The sequence below is a fragment of the Paroedura picta genome, chromosome 3 (assembly GCF_049243985.1).
Source record: "Paroedura picta isolate Pp20150507F chromosome 3, Ppicta_v3.0, whole genome shotgun sequence".
Taxonomy (NCBI): Eukaryota; Metazoa; Chordata; class Lepidosauria; order Squamata; family Gekkonidae; genus Paroedura; species Paroedura picta.
Window position 1 is genome coordinate 38,706,606 of NC_135371.1, and position 26,380 is coordinate 38,732,985.

Sequence of the window (26,380 nt, forward strand, 5' to 3'; positions counted from 1 at the left end):
GGATATAGTACTATGCGAGGAGAGCGAAAGGACACATCACCAGCCGAGGCGCTGGTTGCCAAGCGGGACCCCGTTTGCCTCGAGGCGACTCTCAAGGACAACAGTTGCCACTCGGTTGCCGCGCTTTGCCCAGGAAGACTGACGGGCTTTTAACAGCGCCTTGAATTCTTCTTTTTAAATTTCAATGTCAAGAGGAGCCGCTGCTTCCCGGGATCTCTTTGCACACTGACAATCGTGGGGCGCTCCCCCGGCCGCCCCACCGCGGGTACTGACGGAATAGTCCAGGTAAGAAGCCAAGGACTCGAAAGTCTGACCCAGGGGCAATGGCGGGAGGGAAGCGACGACAGGCAGAGAGTGCGGATCTTGCTAAGGAATCCGACGACACGTGTCTTGCGGACGGAGTGTGTGCGTTTGCCCAGAAATGGCAAGCAGGACCCAGATCCGCAGGAGGGGAACGCTGGAGGGAGACGAGCGGCTTTTTGGGGACCGCGATTCCTGCCTGTGGGATTCTAGCAGGACAGATCTGGCTGTGATCAAGCGAGATGGAGGCGGGACGGTGTAGGGTGCTCGGGAAGGGGTTCCAATGCACGTGTGTATGTGTGTATATGCGTGGGGTAAGGGAATCCTTCCAGCGGTCCTTCTTGATGGACGGGAGCCCTGGCTTTCTGCTTCCGATCGCCTGTTTACGGCTGGAGGGAGGCCGGGGACCTTGTTTACCCGCCACCATATGGGAAGGCGGACTGGTTCAGGCGGGCGGGGGGTTGATGGCTCGGCCGCCGGGCTGGCGACGATCGCATCATTCCGAGGGAGCCACAAAGCCGGGGGTCGTTGGCCGCTTCCCAGTTCCTAGGCTCTCCGGGTCTGGGAGAGGCGGCGAAGGCAGAGCCCCCCTTCCCTCTGCGCCTCTCGACGGGCAGCCTCGCGCGAGTCCCTCCAGCAGGCTAGAAAGCGAGAGCGGGTCCGCCCCCCCCCCCCAACCACATGGCCTCGGAGCGGCCACTGCAGCAGATGGGCCGGCCTGGCTTTCGCCCCCCCCCCTAGCGGCCGGAGCGGGGCCGGAACGTGCCTGCCGCCGGAGGGCTTGGGCGGGCGGCTTGGGGCTGCCTTAAAAGTCCAGGAAATTGGGGGGGGGGGGGCGGATACGCATACGGGTGTTTTTTCAATGACGGCCGGTTCGTTTGAAGAATGACGCAGTTTCTGTGCTGTTTTCCAACAGCACCGGAGTTCTGCATAGGAGAACCCCTTCATGTCATGAGCACAAACGGACCGGCACGGGTTGGCCCGATGACAAATGTCGCCTTCGCACGCTGGGGAGTGAAGGACGGGACGGGAGGGCTGGAAATAGCCCCGTAGCACAGGTTCCATCCAGAGCCTGCCCCGGCGCCTGATGACACTCCCCAAACTCCACAAGGATTGAGCCCCCCTCCTCCCCCAGGAAAATATCTGCAGAAAAAGATTCCACAGCGTTTCTAGGAAGGGGTCTCACGTGTGTCAGGGGTGAGAAACTTGCTTGCTTGCGCCGCCAGGTGTGCACTGACTTCCAAGCACGTGGCCAGATCCTCTGTGTGCATTTTCACATATGATATGGGGGGGGGGGAGAGGTGTTTACTCCTCCTCCTACAAGGAGCAGGGAAAATGGCACAGGTGAAGCCCTCCCTGTTCTGTTTCTGAAATTGCAGCCGTTAGAATTAGGAGCCCCCCCCCCAAAAAAAAGCAAAAACAAGACATGGGTGCCTTCAGTCTACAGCTCCTTGCCCGGATGGTGAACAGCTGCATGCCTCACTGAAGGGATTAGAGAAATGCACTTTCGGAAGGGAAGGGGGTGCCGCAGCAACAGAGCCAGGCTCTGTTTTCAGTTTCCCCTGAAGGGCTTTGGCTTGGGCTGCTCTAGAAGGTGGTGGTGGGAAAGCAACTGACAGGCTCAACAGGAGGAGGCAGCTGTTTCTTTGACACTCTCTCTGTGTTTGTCTGTGCATGCAGATGTATGTGTGTGTGTGTGAGAGAGAGAACCCCCCTCCACCTCTGCCAGGTTGGGTGACCTTGGGCTGGTTCACAGGTGGCCAAACAGTGGCTCTCCAGATGTCCTTGGACTACCATTACCATGGACTCCTGTTAGTACAGACAGGGGATCATGGTAATTATAGTCCATAGACATCTGGAGTTACTCTCTGTCTAACCTACCTCACAAGGTTGTTGTGAAGGTACAACAGAGGATGGGAGAAAGATGTACACTATCTCAAGCTCCGTGGAGGAAGGCAGGGATAACACCCCCCACCCCGCTCCCAATAAATAAATTAAAGAAAGGCAGAAAGTGAGAAAAGCGAGAGGTGCTTGTAGGGTTACTATCGGTCATCTCAGGCTTCAGAGGCCCGGGAGGGTGTAGAGAAGGAGGCAGGGAGAGGGCCTAGTCAGAGAAATAATTCCCTGCTTCTCTCCACTGCCCAGCCTGGGGAAGCTGAGCTGGCGCTATACACACTCGGCTATTGAGAGGAAGCAAAACAAGCCCTGTGCGAAACCACTGCCTGCTTCTTGCGGGCATATGAAATGTATCCCCCCTGCCTCCGCTCCCCCACCCATCCCACAGCTTTTACCCATTCGCACCGCGATGCATTAGCATCTCCAGGCTTGGGGCTGCATGTGTGTGACCGGCATGAATGTCGAGCGTACATACAATTGAGATTAAAAGTCTCTTGGCCAGCCTGGCTGTCAACAAAGTCTGTCCTCCGTCAGAAACCAAAGGAGAATGGCCATCTTTAAAGAGCAGTTGTTGGCTTTGTGCAAGAAGAGGGCTTCTCTTCCCCACCCTTGTCCAGTTGTGCAGGCTTTTCGGACAAATCTCAGAACAAGGGAAACGTTTCTTAGTGGACCACATTGTGGAATTTTCCCGCCTTTTATTTATTGCCAGGGATCTTCCTGTTACTGCAAGCTTTCAAAGAATCAAAACCAAGGGGAGGCTGTGTCTTCTAGATTTGTAAATGACAAGGAGGAGTTTTATGGGACACGGGAGACGGTGGCAGGGAGAGGGGCAAAGACTTTAAGCTCATGTGCTAGAAAGTGTCTCTTGTGCCCTTCCGCAAATCTCTTCCAGATGTTCTTTTAAATGTGGCCATTTAAAGTTCTCGCCAACCCTAAGATCTAGAAACTTGTTCGGTTTCTCAGCATGAAAGTGCGCATTTGTGAGGATTTGCAGGAGCTGGCCCTTGGACTATGTATGCAGCCAGCAACACACCCATTATTAGTAGTATACATAAAGGTAGCCCTGCGCACCAGCAATGTTAAATGCTCAACTTGACACAACAGTGAACTCCCCGGCACCCTTCCTCTTTGCAGCATTTAAGCATGATTTTAAATCGGATGACAATAAGGGATGATTATGTTACGATGATGCACTTTATGATATTATTAATTTAGTTCCCTCTGTGCCAGGACAGCATGCGCAACAGAGCATAGGGAAACACTTGAAGTTGCCGTATACTGAGTCAGACCCTTCGTGAGTCAAGATGAGTATTGTCTGCTCTGACTCCAGGGTTTCAAGTAGAGTTCTTTTACATCCGCTGGTGCCTGATCCTTTTACTGGAGATTCAGCGGATTGAACTTGTGACCTGCTGCATGCAAAAGCATGCGCTCTGTCACTGGGCCACTGCCAGTTCTTTTGCACTTTGTACTGCCCTCTTGAAGGTCTTCCTTGAAGGCATACCTTTTAAATCGTCCAGTCTCCCTATTAAAAGAGTTGGAGCTGCAAGAGCTATTCCATATGGAAGGATTTCCATCCATGGAAAGCAACTTTGTCACCTTTCTCCCGCTGCAGGCTCATGTGTCCCCTCCCCACACACAGTGTTCCCAGGGAGTAGCACTTTAGTAAGCATTTGAGGCTGCAGCTGGAGGAGGAAAGTGAGAAAGTCACACTCAGCAAGGAGAGCTTCTCCTGTTCTTCTGTTGGTGGAAACATTCCAGTGGGCCCAAGCCATGTTAATCCCACCAGCACAATGCTTAGTATGACGACAGACAGAATGGATATGGAGACATGACTTGTGTGTCACAAGGATCTCTGGGGAATACAATGGCGGGGGGAGAGACACCATGTTATTCACAGAAGCACCTGTGAGACCAGGTCTTGCTCTCATTGCAACGGTGACCCCAAGTACAGTGCTTCCGTAGAAGAAAATGCATGGCGGGAGGGGGAAGTAAGCACTGGTGTACTCAGGGCCAATCCAGGAGTGGACGTGTCCATGCTCTCTGCTTGTGGCAACCCCATCTTTTGAAAATTGGCTCTAAGCTCGATCGCATAGCTTCATGAGAAGAAGAGCTGTTTTTTATACCTTGCTTTTCCTACCCGAAAGAGTCCCAAAGTGGCTTACGGATGCCTTTCCCTTCCTCTCCCCACAACGGACACCCTGTGAGGCAGGTGGGACTGAGAGAATTCTAAGAGAACTGCTCTGCGAGAACAGCTCTAACAGGATCATGAGTAGCCAAAGGCCACCAGGCTGGAGGCATTTGAAGGAGTGGAGAATCAAACCCGGCTCTCCAGATTAGAGTCCACCACTCTTTAACCACCACACCACACTGGCTGCATAGCCGCATCCTGTTTCTTGGTCACAACGGAGCATGATGGGATTTTTTGGTGTGCACGGCTTGGAGCCTTGGATCCCGCAAGCCAAACTCATCCTTCTGCGTGCTGGATCCCACTGGCGCTTAATGACATGCCTTCCCTGCATGAAAACAATTACAGTTGTAGGGGGAGAAAGTCGGCGTTTCTTGGAATTTCTGGGACACAGCATTCCATCGGAATGATGCAAGGGCTTTTAGAGGATACATCGATTGTGTCCCAATCTCCTGAGCATAATGTAAACAACTGGCAACGTACAACGTTTGTGCAATCTTGGTAGTAAGGAGAACATAGATCTGATGGGCCTGGTTGGTATCGAGGGCTGTTGACAAGCCTCGAGGTTTGTTATCCGCAGCTGTTTGCTAAGCGCCCAGGAGCGGAACAGGCGCGTCCTGTTAGCACCGACACGGCATTCCCTTTTAGCACTCGAAAGGTTCCCTAGAGCGATACGCAGCTCCATTTTTTTCATTCACTGTCTTCACGTCGTTCTGAGTGCTTGCTGGAAAATACATGGTATGTTTACTGCCTTCTTGCTGGTGACCTAAGTAGGCAACTTGTTGAGAAGAACAAGGCAGCTCTGAACACCAGCAGCCACACAGTGTGGCAGTCCAGCTGAGGCTTTTGGGACTGTTGGACTCTGGGAAGTAATGAAATGTGCTTCACACTGGGGTTGGCTCCATTTCAACTGCAGATGAAAAGAACTTATTCATTGATTAAATGTTGGGAACAGCCATCAATCAATGAAAATTCTGTTTTTTTTTTAATGTAAGTTTATTGTCCTATATCCTTTGAGAATCTCAGGTGAAAGGAAGCATTTGGCCACTACTGGGGGAATGATTAATCATGCGCATTCCCCCAACACGGAGAATCCCCTTAAACTTCAGTCAGAGCTTTGATAGGGTGACAAAAGCGGCACCAGATCTCGCCTCTCTCTGCTGACTTGTGTGCTTTTTCGGATATCGCCCCTTTCCTCATGTTCATGTTTCCTAATCGAGACAGCACTGATTTATGCCATATGGATACGGAGATATAAAAAGAACAGCTGGCCCCGTTTGGAAAGCATACTTGCGATTTGCAGACTCCTATGTTCTCCCTCCTTGATCCTGGTGTAAGGACCATATTTTCTGAAATCAGAGTCCTTTTTATCACTGCTTGGAATAGTAGGAAGGGGTCATGGCTTATCAGTAGAGCGCATTGCATGGAGAATATCCCATGTGCCTTCTCTGGCATCTAAAAATGAAAGTGTCTGAGAAGGCCAGTGTGGGGGAAAGGCCCTTTTCTGGACCCTGGAGAAGTGCTTTACTGTCAAGCAGATTACTTTACTAGCAGTGCAGTCCTGAGCAGAGTTGCCCCCTTCTAAGCCCATTAAGTAAAAGCTAGACTAATATCTTTCAATTGTGCAGGGACAAAGTACAATTTCTCTTCTCCAGCAGCAGTTTCCATTCCCACCTGATTGTGATCCTAATACCCTCTTTCTCAGGGACAGGATTTTTGGGGGGAGCATGTCATGCTGCAGCGGAGGGGTGGGGATGTACAAATGTCTTTGAGCCTGTGGAAAACAGTTAACTGGACTCAAGTTAATGCCTTCAATGGCCATAATTCTGCTTGGGATGGTACCATAGATGGGCTGCTGGTGTGACCAGATGTAAGGGAGCTTCCTTCCTATGGGGTGACTTGCAAACTGACAAAACCTACACTGAAAGTTTCTATCTAGCCTTCTGTCCATCCTGCTGTGTGTGTGTATATTTTTGTATGCACAGCCCTTTCCTCCTAAAATCCTCTTTCTCTTTGCAGTTTATATCAGTACTTGCCCTGATCACAATCACAATCAAGATCACAATCCGATCAAGCATTAGATGAGCGGAAATCCATGGATTTATTGGAGGGGTTGTATACACCTTGTACCTTACCTAATTCTGTAATAATATGTAAAGAAGGGATGTGTTTTCCATAAATGTTATACTTGTATCAGGGAACTGCAGATAACCTTCACTCTTCAGCACGTCTTCTTTACATAATTAGTTATGTGGATCTCCTTCAAATATTAGATGTTTACTACCTGTAGTGCTCTCTCATGGGCCAGCCTGATGTGCCAGGATGAACACGTCAGACAGGTCTTATAATTGAGTAGAGATTGTGTGATCAATGGATTGAGTTTGAAATTGAGATTCTAATACACGGCATAGCTGGAGCCCTCTAAGCAGTTGAGACAAAAGCAACCACATACAAATTTCACAATGGAACATAATTAAGTTAAACATCACTTTCTGAAAATCTAGAAATGGGCTCCGTACAGCAACCAATAGCATTAATTAATTTTCCTCACACCTCCTCCCAATTTACATACTGGAAGCTTTTTTTCTTCTTTAAAATAGGGTGTGAGTTAGTTTGTGGGACATATCTTGGGAGGGAATTTCGTAGGTGCCACCATAATGCTGGGATGGGTTTGTGTGTGTGTTCATACTGGAAAAGATTCTCCTAAATGTTCCCTGAGCTAAGTCCATATAGTGCTTTAAAACTGAAGACTGACCAACACTCTGATCTGTGCTTGGAACTGAATTAGAAGGCAATGTCATTCTTTCAATATCAGCACTATATATTCACTGCTTGTAACAATCTACTCTTAAGAACATACAGGCTGTTGCATTTTGAGCTGTTTGGCATTTCCGAACCGTTTTCAAATGTATCTTTATGCGTTGCTGCATTCCATACAAGACGCTATTAAAATATCTGATACTGTGTATAGCTCACCATATTTTATAACCTCCTTCAACTGTTAGAAAGTATGTGGAATGATTTTCAGGTTCTTAAATCTGTTGCTCCTGAGTTGGTAAAAGGCATTCCTTGCCATACCTGGTGCCTAGGTTACTGAGATTGATGTCTGATTCAGAAAGATCCCAGTAGACACAACTGGCATTTCAAGGGAGGTCTGGCCTTATCTAGTGCAGGAGAAGTGCCAACAAACAGATCAAGCAAGCCTCTGACATCTCTATAGTCATCACACCCATCCTGACACTGAACCCAGCCCCAAAGTTTCCACCACAACATGTAGGTCTGCTAAAGAGGGACATAGAACGGAGTGCCATTCACGTAGCAATGATTTCTCACCCCAAATGTCCAGATACACTGTGTTAGAAAGTAGGGGGGATGGCTGAACCCTGCAGGAAAGCCCCATGCTGCGGAGAAGCAATCTCCCATCCAATTTTGTGTACCACTGAACCTCCTTTGAAAACCACACAGAAATACGTGGAGGTTCTGACAGGGGTACAATCTGTTGCAATCAACATCCGACCCCCAGACACGCACACTAGCAAAAATGAAAGATGGTGCCAGATACATGGTTGGTTTGTTTTTTGCTTATACAAACTGCCATAGACAGATTTGCCCACTTTTTCACTAGCAAAAATCAGGAATAAGTCAACCAAGTAAAGAATTTTCATTGCGTGCTTGTTCAAGTAACCAATGCCTGCAGCGACTAAATAGACATGAATTTCCATATGACCAAAAAGTTCTGCAAATGAGCCTTTCTGAGATCTTGAAGTAAGTGTGAGATAGTGTAAAAGGGGGCAGGCAATGCAGCCAGACACTCCGAGCCAACATATGCATGATGAAGACCACTGGCTTCCCAGCAGCTTTTAAAACTACACTGCAGCAGTGTAAGGCCTATGGTTGGCACCTCTGAGTTGAGAAATTCTGAGAGAATTTGGGGGTGGAGCAGGTCTGGTTTATCCATGCAGCACATGCTGCAGGCCCCAAGTTGCCAGGGCCCCGCACAGTGCCTTCCCCCTCCATGGATCTGAGCTGTAGTATCTCACCTCCCCCTTTTCCCTCTTGAAGGACATTCAGAGTGACATCCCTTTCCACAGTGGGTGGAAAGGGATGTCACTCACCCACCCACAGTAGAAAGGGATGTCACTCTCCCCACCCACAGTCTGCTCCCACTGCAATTTCATTTTGCTAGGGCTCCACACATCCTTAAACTTGCTTGGGTGCTATGGGGTGCCACCTTTAAACCACTCCTAGGGTGGAGCCAGGAGTGAGCAGGATTTGGGACTGGTGGGACCTGAGTGGAGTATCATACTTTGGGGTTCACCCTCTAAATCAGCCATTTTCTCCAGATGGGTTGATCTCTATTACCTGGAGATTAGCTGTAAACCCAGGGGATTCTCAGGTCCCACCCGAGGACTGGCATCCCTAGAAGCCCGAATTTCGATCTTGGCATGTAGAGAGAGGAAAATGGGGGCTTAACTCTTTCACCATCACATATTTCTTCTAATCAAAACCTGGCCCCCATGCTGCCATTAATTCACTAAATACAGGTACCAAATATTTACCTGTCTTTTTTTCTTTAAAGGGTCATAACAGTGTGGCAGATGTTGTTTGCCTTGATTGTTGTCCTCCACCAACTATTAAACTTGCCCGATAATCAGCTATTTTATCAATTCAGCTGATTTCCGTGGAAGGAACTCCTGGTTTTTCATTGGCAGCAAAATCTAGTCAGAAGTGTTTCTAGGTGTGCCACTCAGGCATGCCAGGAATCACTTTTACTACTTGAGGTGATTGTAAGCTAAAATCACACAGGATGAGCACTGACCTTTGTTTGAACTTCCTGCTGTTCAATATATGTGAACGTTTCCTAAGCCTTGTCAGTTGACAGGAAGAGATGACTGACATTGTTGTATAAACGAGGAAAGTGTGCAATTTCAGAAGGTCCGCATGTCTCATTTCAACATTCAGTAGCCATGTCCCCTGGTTTGCGTTATCTCATAGAAATGTGCTTTTTCCTCACTCTTGCTGCTTCCTGTGGAATGCCAGCAGATGGGTGCTGATAGAGCATGCGAGAGAACCTGTGCACCAATATTCCTTGCTGCACCAGCCACAAGATAGCATTTCCTTAAGCAGAATAAAATTAAAATGTGGAAGTAGGTCCGCTGAACAAGCACTGAGGATAATAAGCACCCTTTGTTTCCAATATCAACAACTCATGGCAAAGTGGTTGGAGGAGCTGCAACAGCAGAGGGACATGTGGAAAATGAGACTCCGAAACAAGGCGTGCTTGGTATTTCCTTCACGATGGATCACATGCCTTTTATTACAACACACACACAAACCCAGATTGAATGCCTGCTCTCCACGGTCCACATACCTTCTGAAGAAAGAGCTGCAAGCTCTGCTTTCCATCAGCCACTTTGACCAGAACAAATAATTGTGGTTTGATGTATCCCTACAGACACTTTCACAACTGAATGCGCAAGTTGCAACAGTGGCATTGCAGCCTGGGAGGCTTTTGCTCAAGTGACTATGAGGGGGAAGACACAGGCATGATTTGCCCCAGGGACTTAGACATACACTCAGGAGAGACTGATATTTCGAGGGGTCATATCGAGGCTGTGTGAATTGATGCCTCTTGGATCACAGCGTAATAAAGTGTGGGTCACAATGCTTTGAAATCTGAAGCCAGAGATGAGATGCTAATTCTAACACAAGTATCCCAAATTTAGATGCTGGGTTGGGATGGTGACAGTGTTCTCAAGTGGGGGGCAGTAATATATGCTGAAGGGAAGATTCAAATGAGTAGCCTTGTTGGTCTGAAGTAGTGCAATAAAATCAGAGTCCAGTAGCATCTTTAAGACCGACAAAGATTTATTCAAGGCGTGAGCTTTCGAGTGCAAGCAAGGTCTGAGGAAGAGTGCTTGCACTCGAAAGCTCATGCCTTGAATAAATCTTTGTTGGTCTTAAAGGTGCTACTGGACTCTGATTTTATTATGCTGAAGGGAAGTCACCGTTGTTTCACAGATGTGAAAGAGGTATCTTGCAAGCCAGATTCAGATTCTGACAATCTGCTTTTGTGATGGTGGTAATGAGTCTACTGAGAGGAGATGCCTCTCCGAATTGGACCAGGTATGGTCAATTATTTAACCGAGCTTGGTTCAAGGCTATAAAAGGAACAACGATGCGGGGGGGGGGGGACTTGATGCATTAACCTGGAGAGGGAAATACTGCCAGGGAAGTTGCCCGTGAAGTGAAACCCATATTTTTAGCTCCTGCCACACTGAGCCTTGCATTACGCTGATTGGCCTATATTTGTATAAGTGAGAAAGTTAAAAATAAAGCCGGTGGAAAGCTACTAGGGAAGGAATTGAGTTGTTTTTAATGCGGCCCAGTAATAAACACTCTACTTGATATGGAGGTTTGGGGATGGTAAAATTTTCAGCAGCATCCCCCTTTCTCTATCCTCTTGGCTCTGGCTCTAGGAATCATTGCTGAGCAAAAGGATGGACGGCAACATCTCCCCTCCTGCCAGCAATCTCTTGGAAAGGACGCCTGTTGTAAATCTAAAGAACACATAGTTGTGAAATTGTTTTTGTTTGTTTGGGGTTTTTTTTGAGAGAGAGAAAGAGAGAGAGAATTCTTTTGCAAACATGTGGTGCAATCTTGGAAAAGGCTTCCAAGTACTCAAGAAATCCTCTTGAGTGATACAGGCAATATCAAAGCATGTAGCAACATGCGCACTCCATGAGGGCTCCCAGCCGAGCCGCAGAGCACTTTGTGGTTTGAGCAGATTGAGATGAATGGTTCAACCTGACTTCTGACTGTCAATGTTTGTGTTTCCCATATTCAGGGTCTCGATCGGTTGGTACATGCTGGTGGGACGTCCATAAAGAGATTATCCAGGAATGGTGGATCACTTGCTTCCTGCGGATGAATCTTTCTCATCCACGAGGCCCTCTATTGGATACTTTGGGGACATGACGGCTGTTGGGCTGTCGTACCAAATGCTGCCTTCCCCCTTGTCAGAAGATGATAGTGATTCTTCAAGTTTTTGTTCTTGTTCCAGCCCTGATTCTCAGATTCTTGGTTCAAGCTATGGAAGCTCATCGAGTATGGAGAGTCAGGACAGTATCTTGGACTACCTGTTGTCCCAAGCATCTTTTGGGCATGGCCCTTCTTCTTGGTGGGACAAAAGGAGACTTCAGCCCATCGTGAAGGAGGAGCATTTTAGGATGCCAGAGTTCATGGTGGAGATGGAAGATTCTGGACCATTTCAGCCCACCCTTGAGGAGATCGAGGAGTTTTTAGAAGAGAACATGGAGACAGACCTCAAGGAAGGGCCTAAAAGTGAGACCAAAGACATAAGAGCTTGTAGCCAGATTGCCATGGCTTCCCTACAGCAAAAAGACCACATGGTGCCAAGTAATAGTTTTAAAGATAGTAAAAGTGAACAGTCAAGCAGCGCACTGGAAAGTAGCCATGCGTCAAATGGAGCAGTGTCTCTTAATGGAGGGATACCCGTCATGCTCCAAATCCAGCCAGTACAAGTGAAACAAGCAACAAACACGAGCCCTAGTTCACAAGGACCAGCGCAAGAGAACATTAAAATTGCACAGCTCTTAGTCAATATCCAAGGACAGACATTTGCACTTGTGCCACAGATTGTTCAGTCGTCCAACTTGAACTCATCCAAATTTGTCCGCATAGCCCCAGTTCCAATTGCTGCAAAACCTCTCGGGCCAGGAGGTACAATCCAGGGTCAAGCTGGGGTAATCATGGGTCAAAAATTTCAAAAGAACCCTGCAGCAGAACTTATTAAAATGCACAAATGTACTTTCCCTGGATGTACCAAGATGTACACCAAAAGCAGCCATTTGAAAGCCCACCTGAGAAGGCACACAGGAGAAAAGCCTTTTGCATGTACTTGGCCTGGTTGTGGATGGAGGTTAGTACTGGGGTGTGGTGGCAGATGGGGTTCCATAAATATTACCATTCCTTACTCACCATTCGTCAGTCAGCAATTATTTCCTATCATTCATTTCCTCTCATTCGCTGTTCTTGAATCCCTTGTCATTATCCAAGCACCTTATCTTAAAACGAGATAATTTTAGGAACACTGGGATATTGCATAACATGACCCAATCAATTGTAAACAAGTTTTAAAAAGGAAAGCTAACAACAACAACTTGTATTTAATTTTAATATCTAGGGATTAGTCTTGCCGGCTGGAGCAGCCCATATCTTTCGTAGGCTCTCAATCCAATTCCAATCTTCTTTCTTCAAGTTGAACCAAAGTTAAGGATAGGTCCCAACAACAATCAGAGAAATAATTGTATTCATCGTGTTCTAAAATTTGTGGCTCCAGATGCTGCTTATTTTCTAATTATCTCAAAAGGGGATTCATGGAAACTTCAGTCTTGTGAATCCTACAGAAGCTCAGTATTATCTTGCAGTTTGGTCTGCTGAATTTGTATTGGCCTGTACCTAAAAGGAACCATGTGCTGATTTGAATCACATTTGATGTGATTCACATCCGTGTGCGTCTCTACTGTGCACTGATGACTAGAAATCTCACCTTATAGCGGGGGGGGGGGGGGGAATGAAAGCATGAAACCTGTTTCTTATTACATTTAGTTTGTGCTTATGTATACTTTTAGAACATGTGCTTCTTATCAAGACAGGAAAGTTATTGAGAATGCCCCCAACCCTCTGAGTGCTATAGGCTTTAAGAGGAAAATTATAGGAGATACTGGGAGACTGCAGAATGGATCTCCTGAGCATTTTTATTGGTAAATAGCAGCCATAAGGATCTCCCTAGTCAGATCAAGGCCACTCTTCCTCCACATCTTTGTGCTGTCTGACTGACCTCAGACACTGTTCAGGGGTCTGCTAGTTGCCCAGCTGATGGAAACATTCCAATGACCTGTATGTTGCTTCTATAGTTCCCTGCAAGGGTATATCAATTCCAGGCTAGCTACTGATTGTTTAAGAAAATAGTTCAGAATGAGGGAGAAAAGTTTAACCCCTTCCCCTTCGATGCCATGGTCCTGATCCAAACAGGGCATCTAGCAGTAGCTTTTTAGCAATATAAAGAATCAGTAGTCCAATTAATGGATCCTATCGTGTCTCATCTAATTTGGGACTAAGTGAACAAGAATAAAGGGTGCTTAGCTGTTCATTGGCTTTCAAGGGTTACTGACCTTGCCTGCACGATTCCTGGTTGGACATTTCGCCTGACCCTGTCTGACAGCTTTCATATTCTTGCATTGTGAAAGTTACAGTACTTGTCCAATTTGATGAATAGTAGGCATTTCCTGCCAATGAGGCCTGGCGTCTTCATTCCTTCTTCCATGTGTTTTCCGCAGGAAGATTTGACAGCTAGCTATTAACAACCCAGTCCTGATAGTTACCTGGATATACATTACAAATATTTGCCGTCTCGACCTAGCATAAAATCCTAATATGATATAAATGTAATAAATACATACATAAATAAATAATGGAGAATGTTGGTGTGAAGGGAAGCATAAGGAAACCATGTCCAGGTTTGAGCCTCCTTCAGGTAGGGAAAAGCGGCATATAAGAACCAACTCTTCTTCTTCTTCTTCTAAAATGCTGGCAAAAAACTGATTTGTAACACTAGCATTCTTTAGCACATAGTGTAGAGTTCTGACCTTCAGATTACTGTAAGGGTACTTTTGTGTGAACAAGAGACTCCTGTAAAATTATTTCAAGTTCAGGACATGCTGACTGAAAGTTTCCCATAACAGAGTGTCCAGGATCCCAGTGATATGGAAATTTAAGATATTGATAGCCTGTCCAGCATGTGAAGAGAATAAGGAAGTATGCTATACTGCTGTGTTGGATTAGTGGGTTACAGATCCAACTTTGCTTCACGTTTCTGGTACATGGCCTATCTCAGAACAGACTACCTAAACCCATATTTTTTGGTCCCTGTTTGGATTTTCAGTAACAAGTGGTGAGGTGCCAAGTACCTTACAGATCACAATGCTTGGCTTAATGGACTGCACGCATGTAGCCTGGAGGGCCCCATTGTATAAGTCAATTATGGGTGGTGTGGGACTCCAGAAGTCACCACAAGTCCTCTGAAGCCTTTGAACAAGGATTTACTACATATCCCGTGCATAGTTCACCATCTCTAGAAACTCTAGAAACTGTATCTGCAGTTTTCATCCTTTGGACATATGTTGTCTTTCATAGGCTGATTACACATGGGGGAAAAAGGCTGGGTTGGTACCTGCATCACAGCAGAGCAAATCCCCACTTATGTATGATGTCACTGTCAGCCTGGCCCCCTTCCAGCCCTGGCCCGCTTGAGGGCTTCCAATGCCCCGCATTAAAGGAACACTGATTTTTTAGTGTTTCCATTTTTAATGTGGGTGCCCTCAGTGGCTATGCTGGCCTAGGCCCATGTATATGGTGTCCCAGTAGGGACACAAAATGCCCTGATTGGCTCCTAAAGTGCCCCAGCAGGGACACAGTGCTTCGCGATGCCATGGAGCCAAATGGGGCATTTTTTCACCCCCACAATGGTAGGATAGCATTGTGACACTTTCCCACCTTTGTGCTGTGAAAAAAAACCTGTCCCCCCACCCTCTCCCACTGCCAACACCATGCTGAGGCACGGCAGACCCTTTCTGCCCCAGAGTTGTGCGTGTGCACACACAACTTCGGGGCTGACCGTGTGCACTGGATGATTTCTTCTCCCGTTAGTGCATGGGAAGCAGCGAGGCATGTTGCCCTGCTGCAAGAAACCGCTGGTGGTCCGGTGCAGCCCCCGCTATGCATAATTGGTCATAGTTAACTTTGTGCCACTACCATACATTTCTTGAGCAATCTAACAGGCTTACTTGTATAAGCAGCATCCCAGATTACCTTCTGTGAAATCAGAAATCCCTGCTCCTGGAAGTTGGTTATCTTTACCATCTGCCCATCTCCTCTGATCATGAAGAGAGATTGTCTGTGTAATCAGCAAACTATGCATATTAGGCAGGTTAATGGCCCGTAGATTATTTCCATGGCTAAAAGAAGATTTGTCATTGTCTACAAGCCTGGATAAGAAGTTTCTTTAGGACTTTCCTTACAGTGAACTTCAGTCAGGAAACCTTAGTTTCAGATGTAATCCCACTTTAACTCTGGTATAGTACTGATCTTGGTCCAGACCTTTGCAACTGGGACTTGTTTTTAAAGAGAAAGTGGATGCAAATTTTTCAGACTTGTTTCCTTCAATTACACCTCTCTTTAAGATAAGTCTGGGATTCCAGCACATGCTGTGTGTTCTTCTTGAACATCAAAGACAGATCAGTAAGTAGCTCTAGAGGCCAGCTGAGGCTGGAATTACACAGCCTCCTTTTATCAGTGGAGCATATTTACTTTTCAGAAGTTCAGAGAGAGCCGGAACCTCATATGATGGGGCTGAGTACATCTGGAGCCTCTGTTCTTTTAAGGGTTTCTTTATCATCTCCAGTGAACATACAAGCCCAAGATACTTCTGGTATTTTTCCTCTAGTCTTTTTCTTTTTTCTTTGTGCCAAGGTGGGTAGGATTTCTTTTCTTTCACATTAATGGGTGGGTGTTCCTCCGCCTTCCAAAACCTGCATAAAGGCAAATGAAAGAAAATTCCCCTGCTGTCAATGGAAATATTAAACTATTTTCTCCGGATAGAGCTTGGGAACAGAGAGATGGAAATGACAGTCTTCAAACCACTCATTTCTTTGTAATGCCACTGGTTCCAGTAAGTGGTTGCCAATCTTGAAATTAAATAAACAAAACCTGGGCAGGGCCTTGTCGCAAAACCTAAAGATGGTTCAGAATAGGTAGGGCCAGGGCAGAGTGCCACAAAGTGGTTTTGTGGGAAGAACTCAGGACAAGGGCTGTGTGTTCATATAGGTTTTGCAAAAAAATAAAATAAAAAAATACTGACCTTTGTTTTTGATTCTTCTGACAACTGGCTTAAAAGATTATGATTTATAATGATGATGCTGCTAAATCTGACCAGGTTAGGATTTTTGTTCTTTCTAGTTAGTTGGCAACCCTATTCCAACATCCCCCTGTCCAAATCCTCTCTACATTGTGGAGTACAGTTGTTGTAATTCCTCAAGACTGCTTCAAGGATGTCCATCTTTAGCAGAACTATTCCAATAAAAGTGGGTGATGGATATCAGCACCCTACAGCATCATCTTTAAACATTATTGAGCAAATGTTCTCTTAGGTATTGGCTTGGAGTCTTCCTTGGTTCTATACCCCTGTCTGTAGAGACAAGAGGAAATATAAAGAATTAGAGGACTAGGCAGGCAGAGAGATCCCTGTTTTCAAATGACCTGCCATTAGGGTATACCTTAGGGTTGCCAGGTCTCGTTAAGGCTGTTGATGAGGGATGGGGATAGAGTTTCCAGATCCAGGTTGGGAAGCACCTGAAAACTTAGGGATGAAGCCTAGAGAGGACAGTGGGGGGACAATGTCATAGAGACCAACCTGCAAAGAATGCATTTTCTCCAGGGGAACTGATTTCTTTATTCTAGAGATGAGCTGTAATTCCTGGAGATCTCTAGATCCCACCTGGAGGCAGGCATCCGTAGTTTACCTTCTTTCTCACTTTCATACTACTGACGTTTTACCTACTTAACTACCTCTGTTTTCCTTTATTCGTGAGCCAAGAAACCATTGTTTTTTTCCCTCCATCTTGGAACAGGGTTCCATGGAATTGGAGGGCAATGGATGAATGAAGAAGAGTTCAAGAATATAATAAATACATTATCATATTTTCAATTTATATCCTGCATCCCATTTGTCTTAAGAAACTCTGCACTCAGCAACACCAAAAACAGCACTATAAGAAGAGTGGCTTTTGTGGAAAGAGTTAAAAACCACTATCATGGCCCCATCCACTTCCCTCCATGTTTCTTTCCTTTTACTGACTGAGCCACCTTAGTAATTGTTTTTTTCCTTGTTGAAGAACTCTGGTTGTTCCACCCTGTCACAGTATGGTATTTTGGCTGTTGGCTCAACTCAGGAACCTGAAGGAAAGATCAGGAGCCCCCTTAAACTCAAATAACTTAAGTGGCAGGGACTTGAGGCATTTTGAAATTCAAAAATAACAAAATATTTTATTTAGCATAGAGGAGAATGGTCAGATGAAATCAGGGACTGGAAAATTCTGAGGTAAAATCGGTACGTGCACACATGTTAGCTTTATGTTTCAGGCCAATGAGAGTTTCTTAAGCTTTTCACTGTGACTTAAATCATTATGTTGAGAGGCTTTTATTCCAGTGTTTCCCAAACACTCCAGCATACTTTCTTTGAGTATTCTTTGACTTTTGGTTTTCAGAAGGCTGGTACACTCTTTCCAGTACCCAAACTCCTTCTCTTGAAGCACCAGTATTACTCTTGAATTTTTAACTGATTCTTAAGTTATCTAAAGGCAGTTTCTAATCACCTCACAATAGGGATCTGTACACTCGTCCAAGCTAATTCTCTGTTTGATTTTGTAGGGAAATTTTCTTCCCACTACAAGATCCATCCTCTTTCTTTGGCCCAAATGGGAGTCTTTACCTACATCCCAAACTTCCTTGCCAACTTTCCTCCAGTTCTCCTTTCTGTGTTAAACTGCTCTCAGTCAGGACTGAATCCAAAAAGAATTCTCCTCAGCATCCAGTTCCAAAGTCTCTCATCCAAATTTCTCCTCAGATGTTGGAATTCTGAATTAGCTAGACTTGGTTCCACAGCAGAACTCTGAAATATTCAAAATCTTTTATAGTTCCATAAAAATAATCTGAATGGGGGCACTGTATGTATGTAATTGGCTTTTAGTTCCTTCATATCTTCCCCACTATGTTACAATGTGCATAGCAAGCAACATTGATGCAATTGTACACTTGATTATGTTAGCATCCTTTCTGCACAATTTTATTCCAATGAAGGAGTTTAAACAATCTTGATAATCGTATATGATTGATAATTCCAGAAGTTGTGCATGGTACTTCTCCTAAATGCAGGAGGCATAAGTACATTAATAAAATAATGTACAAAAAAGAATCTGGCTGTAATCTATCTGTCTGTCTGTCCGTCTATCCGTCTATCCGTCTATCCATCTATCCATCCATCCTCCTTGTAAAACTGTTTTTTTTTTGGCACTGTTTCATCAAAACATCAATCAGTAATGTTGAGGGAAAGGACAGTAGTGCATGAACTGAAGGAAATTAACATTGAGGCAAACTCTGCATACTTGAAGTTGCTGAATTTGTTTTATACCTCTTCCTAATAAAACTAGAATTCAGGATGAGAGGTGCTCAGGGCATAATAGATCCACAGTATCATTAGGGGACATCTGTGCATCCCTCCTTAATTTGCATTCCTATGCCAGTTTCCACTCTGCCCCTCATCACAGCATAGTTTTAATAACCATGTTGACAAAGCAGCGTCATAATATTATGAGTTGTACCTCTGCTGAAGGGGGAGGAGCATGGAAATTCACAGCCTGATGATATCACATCATGTGGCTAGTGTTGGTAAACGTTACAAAGCAAGCATGGAAACTCACCATGAAAAAAAAAACAATTGGAGCATGGATAAGGCAACATCTAGGCCAACCCTGAGTCATTTCAATTAAATTAATAGTTCTTCTTGTGCTGTTTTGCTTTTCATTCCTCCCCCCCCCCATATTTTTTTGCAAGAGCCATGATCTAACTGTTTTATGCAGACAGGCAGTGCCTGCAGGCAGATGAGAATATGGAGAGAACGACTTCCTGTGGTTTCTCAAACTGGTTGATGAGACAGCACAAGTGGTGCTGCAGATTGGGACAGTGATTTTGGCAATGACGGCTTCTGTAATAGTGCCCCAGACATGAGGGAATTATTTTGGCCCAATATAACTCATTAGCATCAAATCTCCCATATGACTACTCCAGCTAGTCAAAAGGTTACCAACACAACCTAAACCGACCATAACTCGTGAAGAAGCCATAGGCAAATATCAAATTTAAGCGGGTCATGGATTTATAATTAGGGAAAAGGTCAGTAGAGGAAGCTGCTGCACTGCTACAATTACCTAAAATTAATTCTGCATATAAAAATCCACTCGGGACTCATCTGTGGTGCACATGTGTGAACTCGGATTTCAGACTGAAATGAAAATATCTTGTTCCAAGATGGTTATTTGACCTATGTAATCGATATCTAGTGTCCCCCCCCACATGCTTGATATTTTAGGAGGCAACACCTGCAATTGTATATCACAGTCCTAAGAAGTCAACATATAGCAACGAATTCTTCAGAAGGATGTTTTCATTTTCTGTCCCGTTTCATTGAAAAATCGGGCACCAGATATACTAATACCTGACTGACATGCTTGCTGATTTTGTCTATATGCACATACTGGAGTATGAACTTGGCCTTTATTATGGGCATGACTGTACCGATATCATTCAGCAGCCACTCATGTCCTTTGTCAGGAGCCTGACAGTATTGAGTGACCCTTAAATGACAGCTCTTGAACAACTAGGGGCCTATGGCAAAAGATAATACAGAAGCAAGCTACTGGAGTCAGCACTAAACATATAGAACAAAGTGAATGGGAAAAAGGTGGCTCAGTAGAAATGTAGGAGTCAAGACACTATAGTTCAGGGAGCAATTTGATCAACAACATCTCAGGGTCACAAAGGATGTGGGACCTACTTATGACTAACATCTGCTGATAGGCCCTTTTCCATTGAAAACAGGAGTGCATTAATGTGAAAGACTTTCCAGTGCCTTCCTATACATCACGGCAAAAGAGGTGGTCACCTACAATAACTCAGGCAAGACACAAGTTTTGTACATGTTTTTTTTATATAGTATAATAAACGATTTCTGTAACTGAATATATGACTGCAGTGAGACCAAAGTGGTGCGAAGGGCACTTTAACGTGCTACCCTAACTGGCAATGATATCAAGAAAACATGATGGTCACATTGCTGGATCTAGAGCAGCCATTTAAAACCTTTTGACCATGGAGGAGCTCCTGAAATAATTTTTCAGACTTCGAGGAGCCCCGGATGTGATGTCAGCTGGCCACGCCCTCTGCCACACCCCCAGAAGTGACATAAGTACCTGTAACCTTAGCCCTGCTTTTTCTCCTCCCCCTGCCTTTATTTCTACTCTGCCTGATGTTGGCTGGAAAGAAGAGTAGGAGCTGAGAAGACAACCCAGACCCCCGACCCCCCCCCCATACCATGCCACTCCAGAGTTCCCACAGACCCCCTTCTGAGCTTCCAAGGAGCCCTAGGGGTCCATAGACCCCTGGTTGGGAATCCCGGATCTAGAGTTTCCCCAGTGCCTTGAGAAGTAGAAATGAGCTTTAATCCATTTGAAAACTGCGCACAGTTACGGTGCTTAAATCTCACTGAAGAGGCCTTTCGCTTAGAGCAGCTGAACGGCAACTAAATAAAAAAACTATCCCCCCCCCCTTTTTCTCCTTTTTGAGACTTGGTTTATGGTTGGCATTCGGCAGAAATCAGGCAATTTGCTACATAAGTGATTTACTGTGGGTCAACATGGCTGCTGCTTGCTTGCCCAATCACAATCTATTAGCTTAACTCTGTACAGATAAAGCATTGCATCATTCCATGCACTGCAAAACTGTATGACATAAATGCTAACTAAAATGGGCGAACAGAACATCAGAAAACTTCTAGTACATTTGTATATACTAACTTTTAGGATTTGGGTCTTTTTATTTATTGGAAAACACATAGAGAGAACGCTGAGTTTATTTCTGTGGGCATAGTAAGTCGATCTTTCTGGGCAAGAACATAGTGACATTGTTACCCGATCAACTGAAGGCTTCATTATGATGCAAAGTATATTTTAGTCATATGGACTCATATCGCTTTCCATGAGGCAAACATCACACCTTTGAGATGTGCATGCATATCTTTTTGTCCTAGTTTTTGCTTTGCAATTGTGATAAAGTCAAATTCCCATGGATTTAACGCTCCTAACTTTGCACTTAAATAAATATTGGTGAATCTACACTGCTAAGAAAAGATCTGTGTTTAGTTGGGGTGAATGTCTAAATTTGCCTTAGTGCCTTTAGTGGGCGCTTCATTCTGTAATGAAGAGCGTGATTAAAACAGAGAAATGCATCCAAGTATCAGTCCAAGACTGGAAGTGATTCAGTGCTCACTGCCAGTTTATGGCACAAGGTAATCTTGAACACAAAGTCTTAAATAAGAATAAATACGTCTCTTTCTCCTCCGTGAAAAAATGTATTCACTTAAATTAAAGTCTGTTCTCTCTCTCTCTCTGTCTCATGCAATTTTCCCCCTTCTTTTAATTTTCAGTCAGCAAATATCCATGACTTCACTTATTTACTGTAAACAAACAACTGATAGCATTTCTTAGGAACACTTTTCTCTGCCAATATCGCTACTGTTCTGGCTGTCACCCACTTTGTGACACCACTATTCAAAGGACACTATTTTTAGTTGTGTATCAGTAACTCCTTCTCAGCCATGCTAGATACTAGCACTGACTGTTTCTCTGCCTTAACATTTAGATTTTTAAAATTTTTCCTTTCCTGGCTTTGGGCAAGAGTTACCTAACATTGCAGCCCTAAGGAACATTATAGCGTTTTAAGCCCATTGACTTAAAAAGGTACGGGTCGGTTTAGGATTGCAGTGTAAATTACCCTGATTATGCAGTGAATGATAAAACTCATACAGATTCCTTCTGGAGAGGCATCTCTCTGTGTTGTTATATTAACACCAATTTGATCAATCTGGTCATGAGATATTCTTCAGTACACTGCTATAAAAAGCAGAACTTGGCCATTCTCCTACTTTTAAATTGGCATTGGTGGATAGAAAACTTTCTTCTAGTGTAACTCCTTCCAATGTTCAGTAGCTTACCAAAAGCACTGGAGAATTTTCTCCATGTTCCTGAAGTGTTGCTGAAGGTCTTGAGTGGCATGGAGAACATTTCCATGGCAAACCACTGGATTTGAAAGCATCCCATGTGACAGTAGCCCCTACAGAGAGCATTAAAGGTGGATGTTTGGTGATTGTTGGAAAAGAAGTAGGAGATCAAAGTGGCAACCAAATGCTAGCTGTTCAGATCCATCCACTCTCAGCTGAGCCAGGCCACTGGCAATTTTGGGTTAGCCTAAATGATTCTATGCAGTGATTTGATTAAAAATATTTGCTGTGTTGTTTGTATATCTTGTCCACAAAGAGACAAGCCGGTGTAGGCTGCAAAAGTGCTAATAGCATTGCAAGGTTTAGATGTTGACAGACAACTGCAAGCATAGTAAATGAATGTGGGAAAGGGCAGACTAGATCATGCTTACTGGCCCAAACCTTGGACTCTCATCTTGTGTTCATCAGGGTCAGTGCATGCATAAGCGACGTGTGCGTGATCTCTGTTTGCATGATTTGCAACAATGAGATTACACACAAAGAGAAAGAGCCCAAGTGTGATTGTTATAAGGGTTGCCAACCTCCAGGTGTTGGCTGGAGATATCCTGGGATTACAACTGATTTCCAGGTGACCGAGATCAATTCACCTGGAGAACATTGCCACTTCGGAAGGTGGAATTATGACTTTATACCCCAACCCACCCACCCCAATCTTCAGGTATTTCCCAACCTGGATCTGGAACTTACTGCTCAGAAAAGATAATACCATTACGGATATGTAGGCGTTTAAAGCTGGACTGAGTCAGTGCTAATTTTGATGAGTACTCCTTCGGAGAAAGTGAATATGTGATGTGTGTCTTATATCTGCCAAATGAAAATGACAAAACCTGGCGTGACATGAAGCTGCAGTAGCCAGGAATAATGGACAGCCATTAAAATAGGGTGTGTTCCCTTAATTCAGGAGAACCCTTATTCTATAAACCAAGATTCTTTCACACCAACAAACAGGAGTGACTAACTTAGCAGAATAGGATTTCGTCTTGGCAGGAACGCCTATTCTCTTATGCACAGGCGTAGCACATTGGCTGTTTTGGACAGCACCAGAGGGAAGAACTTGACTGCTGAAGTTAACAGTGGTTGTTTTTAGCCTTAGATTCCTTTCCATAATACACAAAAGGGAATAAAAATACTGGGAATAATATGCACTTCCCTTAAAAGGCTGCCATGATTTCTAAGATCACTGTGCAGATGCTAAGCGTTGTTGTTTGTGTGGACTGATGACTTACCCAGAACCAAAAGCGGCAAACTGATGGCTGGTATTTCTCTCCCCCCCCCCCCCCCCGCCCTTGCCTTCGCCTTCAGGTTCTCCCGATCAGATGAACTTTCTCGACACAGGCGGTCCCACTCTGGAGTGAAGCCTTATCAGTGCCCTGTGTGTGAGAAGAAATTTGCCCGAAGTGACCACTTGTCCAAGCATGTCAAAGTCCACCGGTTCCCGAGGAGCAGTCGCTCCATGCGATCCGTCAACTGAGGCCCCCGTCCTGCACCTTCTCACTTGTCCGTCCAGGAAGAGGCGCTGACAGCACTTTGTTCTGTACCTTTCTCGTGGTAATTTATTGGTCTCCGCGTCACAGGCCACATCATGACTTCACAGAGCCCCGCCTCCTCGCCTCCCGTTTTGCATCGACACCGTTTTTGCCTTATTGCTTCCCTTTTCTTTGCTGCTGCTGCTGCTGCTGCTGCTTTTGAAAATTACAGTGTTTTATTTTTAGCTGTTTTCTCCTGCACCATGATAATTTATGGGCTACTTGCTGCTAGTTAATTATAGTACTGGCATTCCTGAGGGCTTTGCTGATGTACAGGGCTATTCATTGTGAGTTTTTATTAAGCTGGCCTACTTGTCCAGTTTGGAAACAGCAAATTCCTTTTGAAATGAAAACAACTCATTTGTTTTTGTGGGATATCTTTTTTATGCTGCTGGGGGGGGGGGTTCTTTGCCAGGAATTAATGCGGACAAGGAATAGAGGCTGAGTAGATGGTGCAGGTCTGAGGGAGGGATTGCAAGATTACCAAGCATCTGGTCATTTGCTCGTTTGTGCAATAAAATGATGTTCTGTCCAGAACGAGTACTGTGGTTTGGAAAGCCAGTAAGTGCCAGGTTTTTGTCAAATGTTGACCATAGCCTACCAGCATAGCCTACCACCTTCTCCCAGGCTCCTCAGATGCTGCCCCCTTCTCTACCACTTGGCAAATTCTGTCCCCCAGGCCAGCACAACCTGTGCATTTCTTCTACCCCCTGTTTCCAATCAATGGCCAGCACTTGTGCAATGTCAGCAATCCAAGGGGAAAGGGCAAGAATGCCAGGGCTAAGGATGCATGCCCCTTGCTCAGTCAACCAAATTCCGAGAGCACAATATGATTGTTGACAAGTACATTTTAAATAAAAGAAATCCTCAAACAGTGGTCATATTGAATGTACAAGAATTCACAGTTTGGTTCATCATAGTTCAGCCAATGGTCAGTTGTTTCCTTGAAGAGGGCAGAATATGTCGGGAGGGATCCCAAGGGCTGCATCTCCAGGTTACTCAATCAGCCTTCCAGAGTTTTTTCCATTGTTCTCTGCTAAGAAGTTTCCCAGGAGGCAGAAGAACATGGGAGCTTGTGTCAGAGAGCCACGATCCAGCCACTGCAAGGGCTGCTTTTATAGAATTTAAGAAGATTAAGAGTGATTTAACAGAGTTTTGGGGGAAGAAGCATGGGCATCAGTGTAGAGAGGGGTATTGTCAAGTGGAAAGTGGTGATGACCACACATGTTTGCAATGGGTCCTTACCTAGGGCAAAGATATACAATCTAGTGATCATGTCATGAAAGGACTGAATAGAGTAGTATTTGAACTCTTGCTCAGTTTGATGCCACATTTCCCCTGTGAGGACAGCCTGGGGAAAGCACAGATCCTGCTTCCTGCTGAAAACCTGAGCATCATCACAAAAAGGCTTCTAAAGACCACAGCAGCAACCGGGATTGCTTTGTACCTTCCTGGACTGAAGAATTATCGAAACACTCAGCCTGTTTCCCCCGTGTTTACAATATGAAATAAAATCCTTATCCCCAGTGGGGAGGGGTGGGGTGACTTAAGACTTAGTGAATGTTTCTGGGTTTGTTTGTTTTTGGGAGAAAGCACTTTCAGAGCCATAGGCAGCACGTGATACCCGTACGTGGAGTATCTTCATGGGCCACTATTCTGAGAGCAATGCAACTGGGTCATCTTGCCAGCTTATGTGGTATCTGTCTTAAGGGCTAAAAAAAAAGGGAATATATACATACATATGCATACGTATACATATATACATGTAATCCGATGCTGTCAGAAAAAAGTATTGTGTTAGGAAATACTTTTTAATTTTTCCTTTTCCTTTTTGTATGCTGCTGGATGTAGGAAGCTTTCTAGCATAATAGAATTCAGTAATTAGAGAAGATTTTTTTCTTTAAAAAAACACATGAGGATGTTGCATCTCCTCTCCAATCACAGAGGCTGTCTATGGGCACAGCTGAGCAGATGGTAGTCATGACTCAGGCTCATTGGACACAACGAAGCACGATTAGCCATGGCTAACATTCATGGGTTGCTGCTCAACTCTGCCGGATTGTGCCCTGTCTGGTGTTTCTTTTTGTTGTTGTTGTCGTCATTGTTGTAGTCATTGTCAGCCAAATGGGAAATAAAACACTGCAATTCTAGCATTTTAGCAGGTCAACGTGGAGATGGTGCCACCACATCATAGCAATAGCTCCACTCTCTTCCTCTAGGAATGCATCTCTTTGTGTCCTATAGGAACAAACAGAAATGAGTCTTTCTTCTACCGACTGGTTTTTATCTCACATCCTATGAATGTATGTAAATAAAATTGTACATATTGCATATCTATATAAAATATCTTTTAATAACATGACAGAAATGGTGTAAATTGGAAACAAAAAGAATATAAAGCCAATGTACATAAGTTACAATTCTGTATATTTTTTTCCTTTTTGTTCTTCATAAAATATATTTACTTTGACAATAAAAATAAAATTGACATTTTACAAACAA

At 44.8% G+C, this 26,380-nt stretch overlaps 1 protein-coding gene across 1 annotated transcript; it reads left to right on the plus strand.

The window, feature by feature from the left end:
- KLF15 (KLF transcription factor 15) lies at positions 1–26,380 on the plus strand. The gene is made up of 3 exons (XM_077325363.1): positions 1–285; positions 11,229–12,323; positions 23,655–26,380. The coding sequence occupies exons 2-3, from the start codon at positions 11,284–11,286 to the stop codon at positions 23,821–23,823; spliced, it is 1,209 nt and encodes a 402-aa protein (XP_077181478.1). The 5' UTR covers positions 1–285; positions 11,229–11,283; the 3' UTR covers positions 23,824–26,380.

Bases quoted from the DNA above. Each gene is read 5' to 3' on its own strand.
- KLF15 (XM_077325363.1), top strand. From the start codon at position 11,284: ATGGTGGATCACTTGCTTCCTGCGGATGAATCTTTCTCATCCACGAGG. The intron at 12,324-23,654 runs GTTAGTACTGGG...CTTCGCCTTCAG, and splicing joins TGGCCTGGTTGTGGATGGAG to GTTCTCCCGATCAGATGAAC.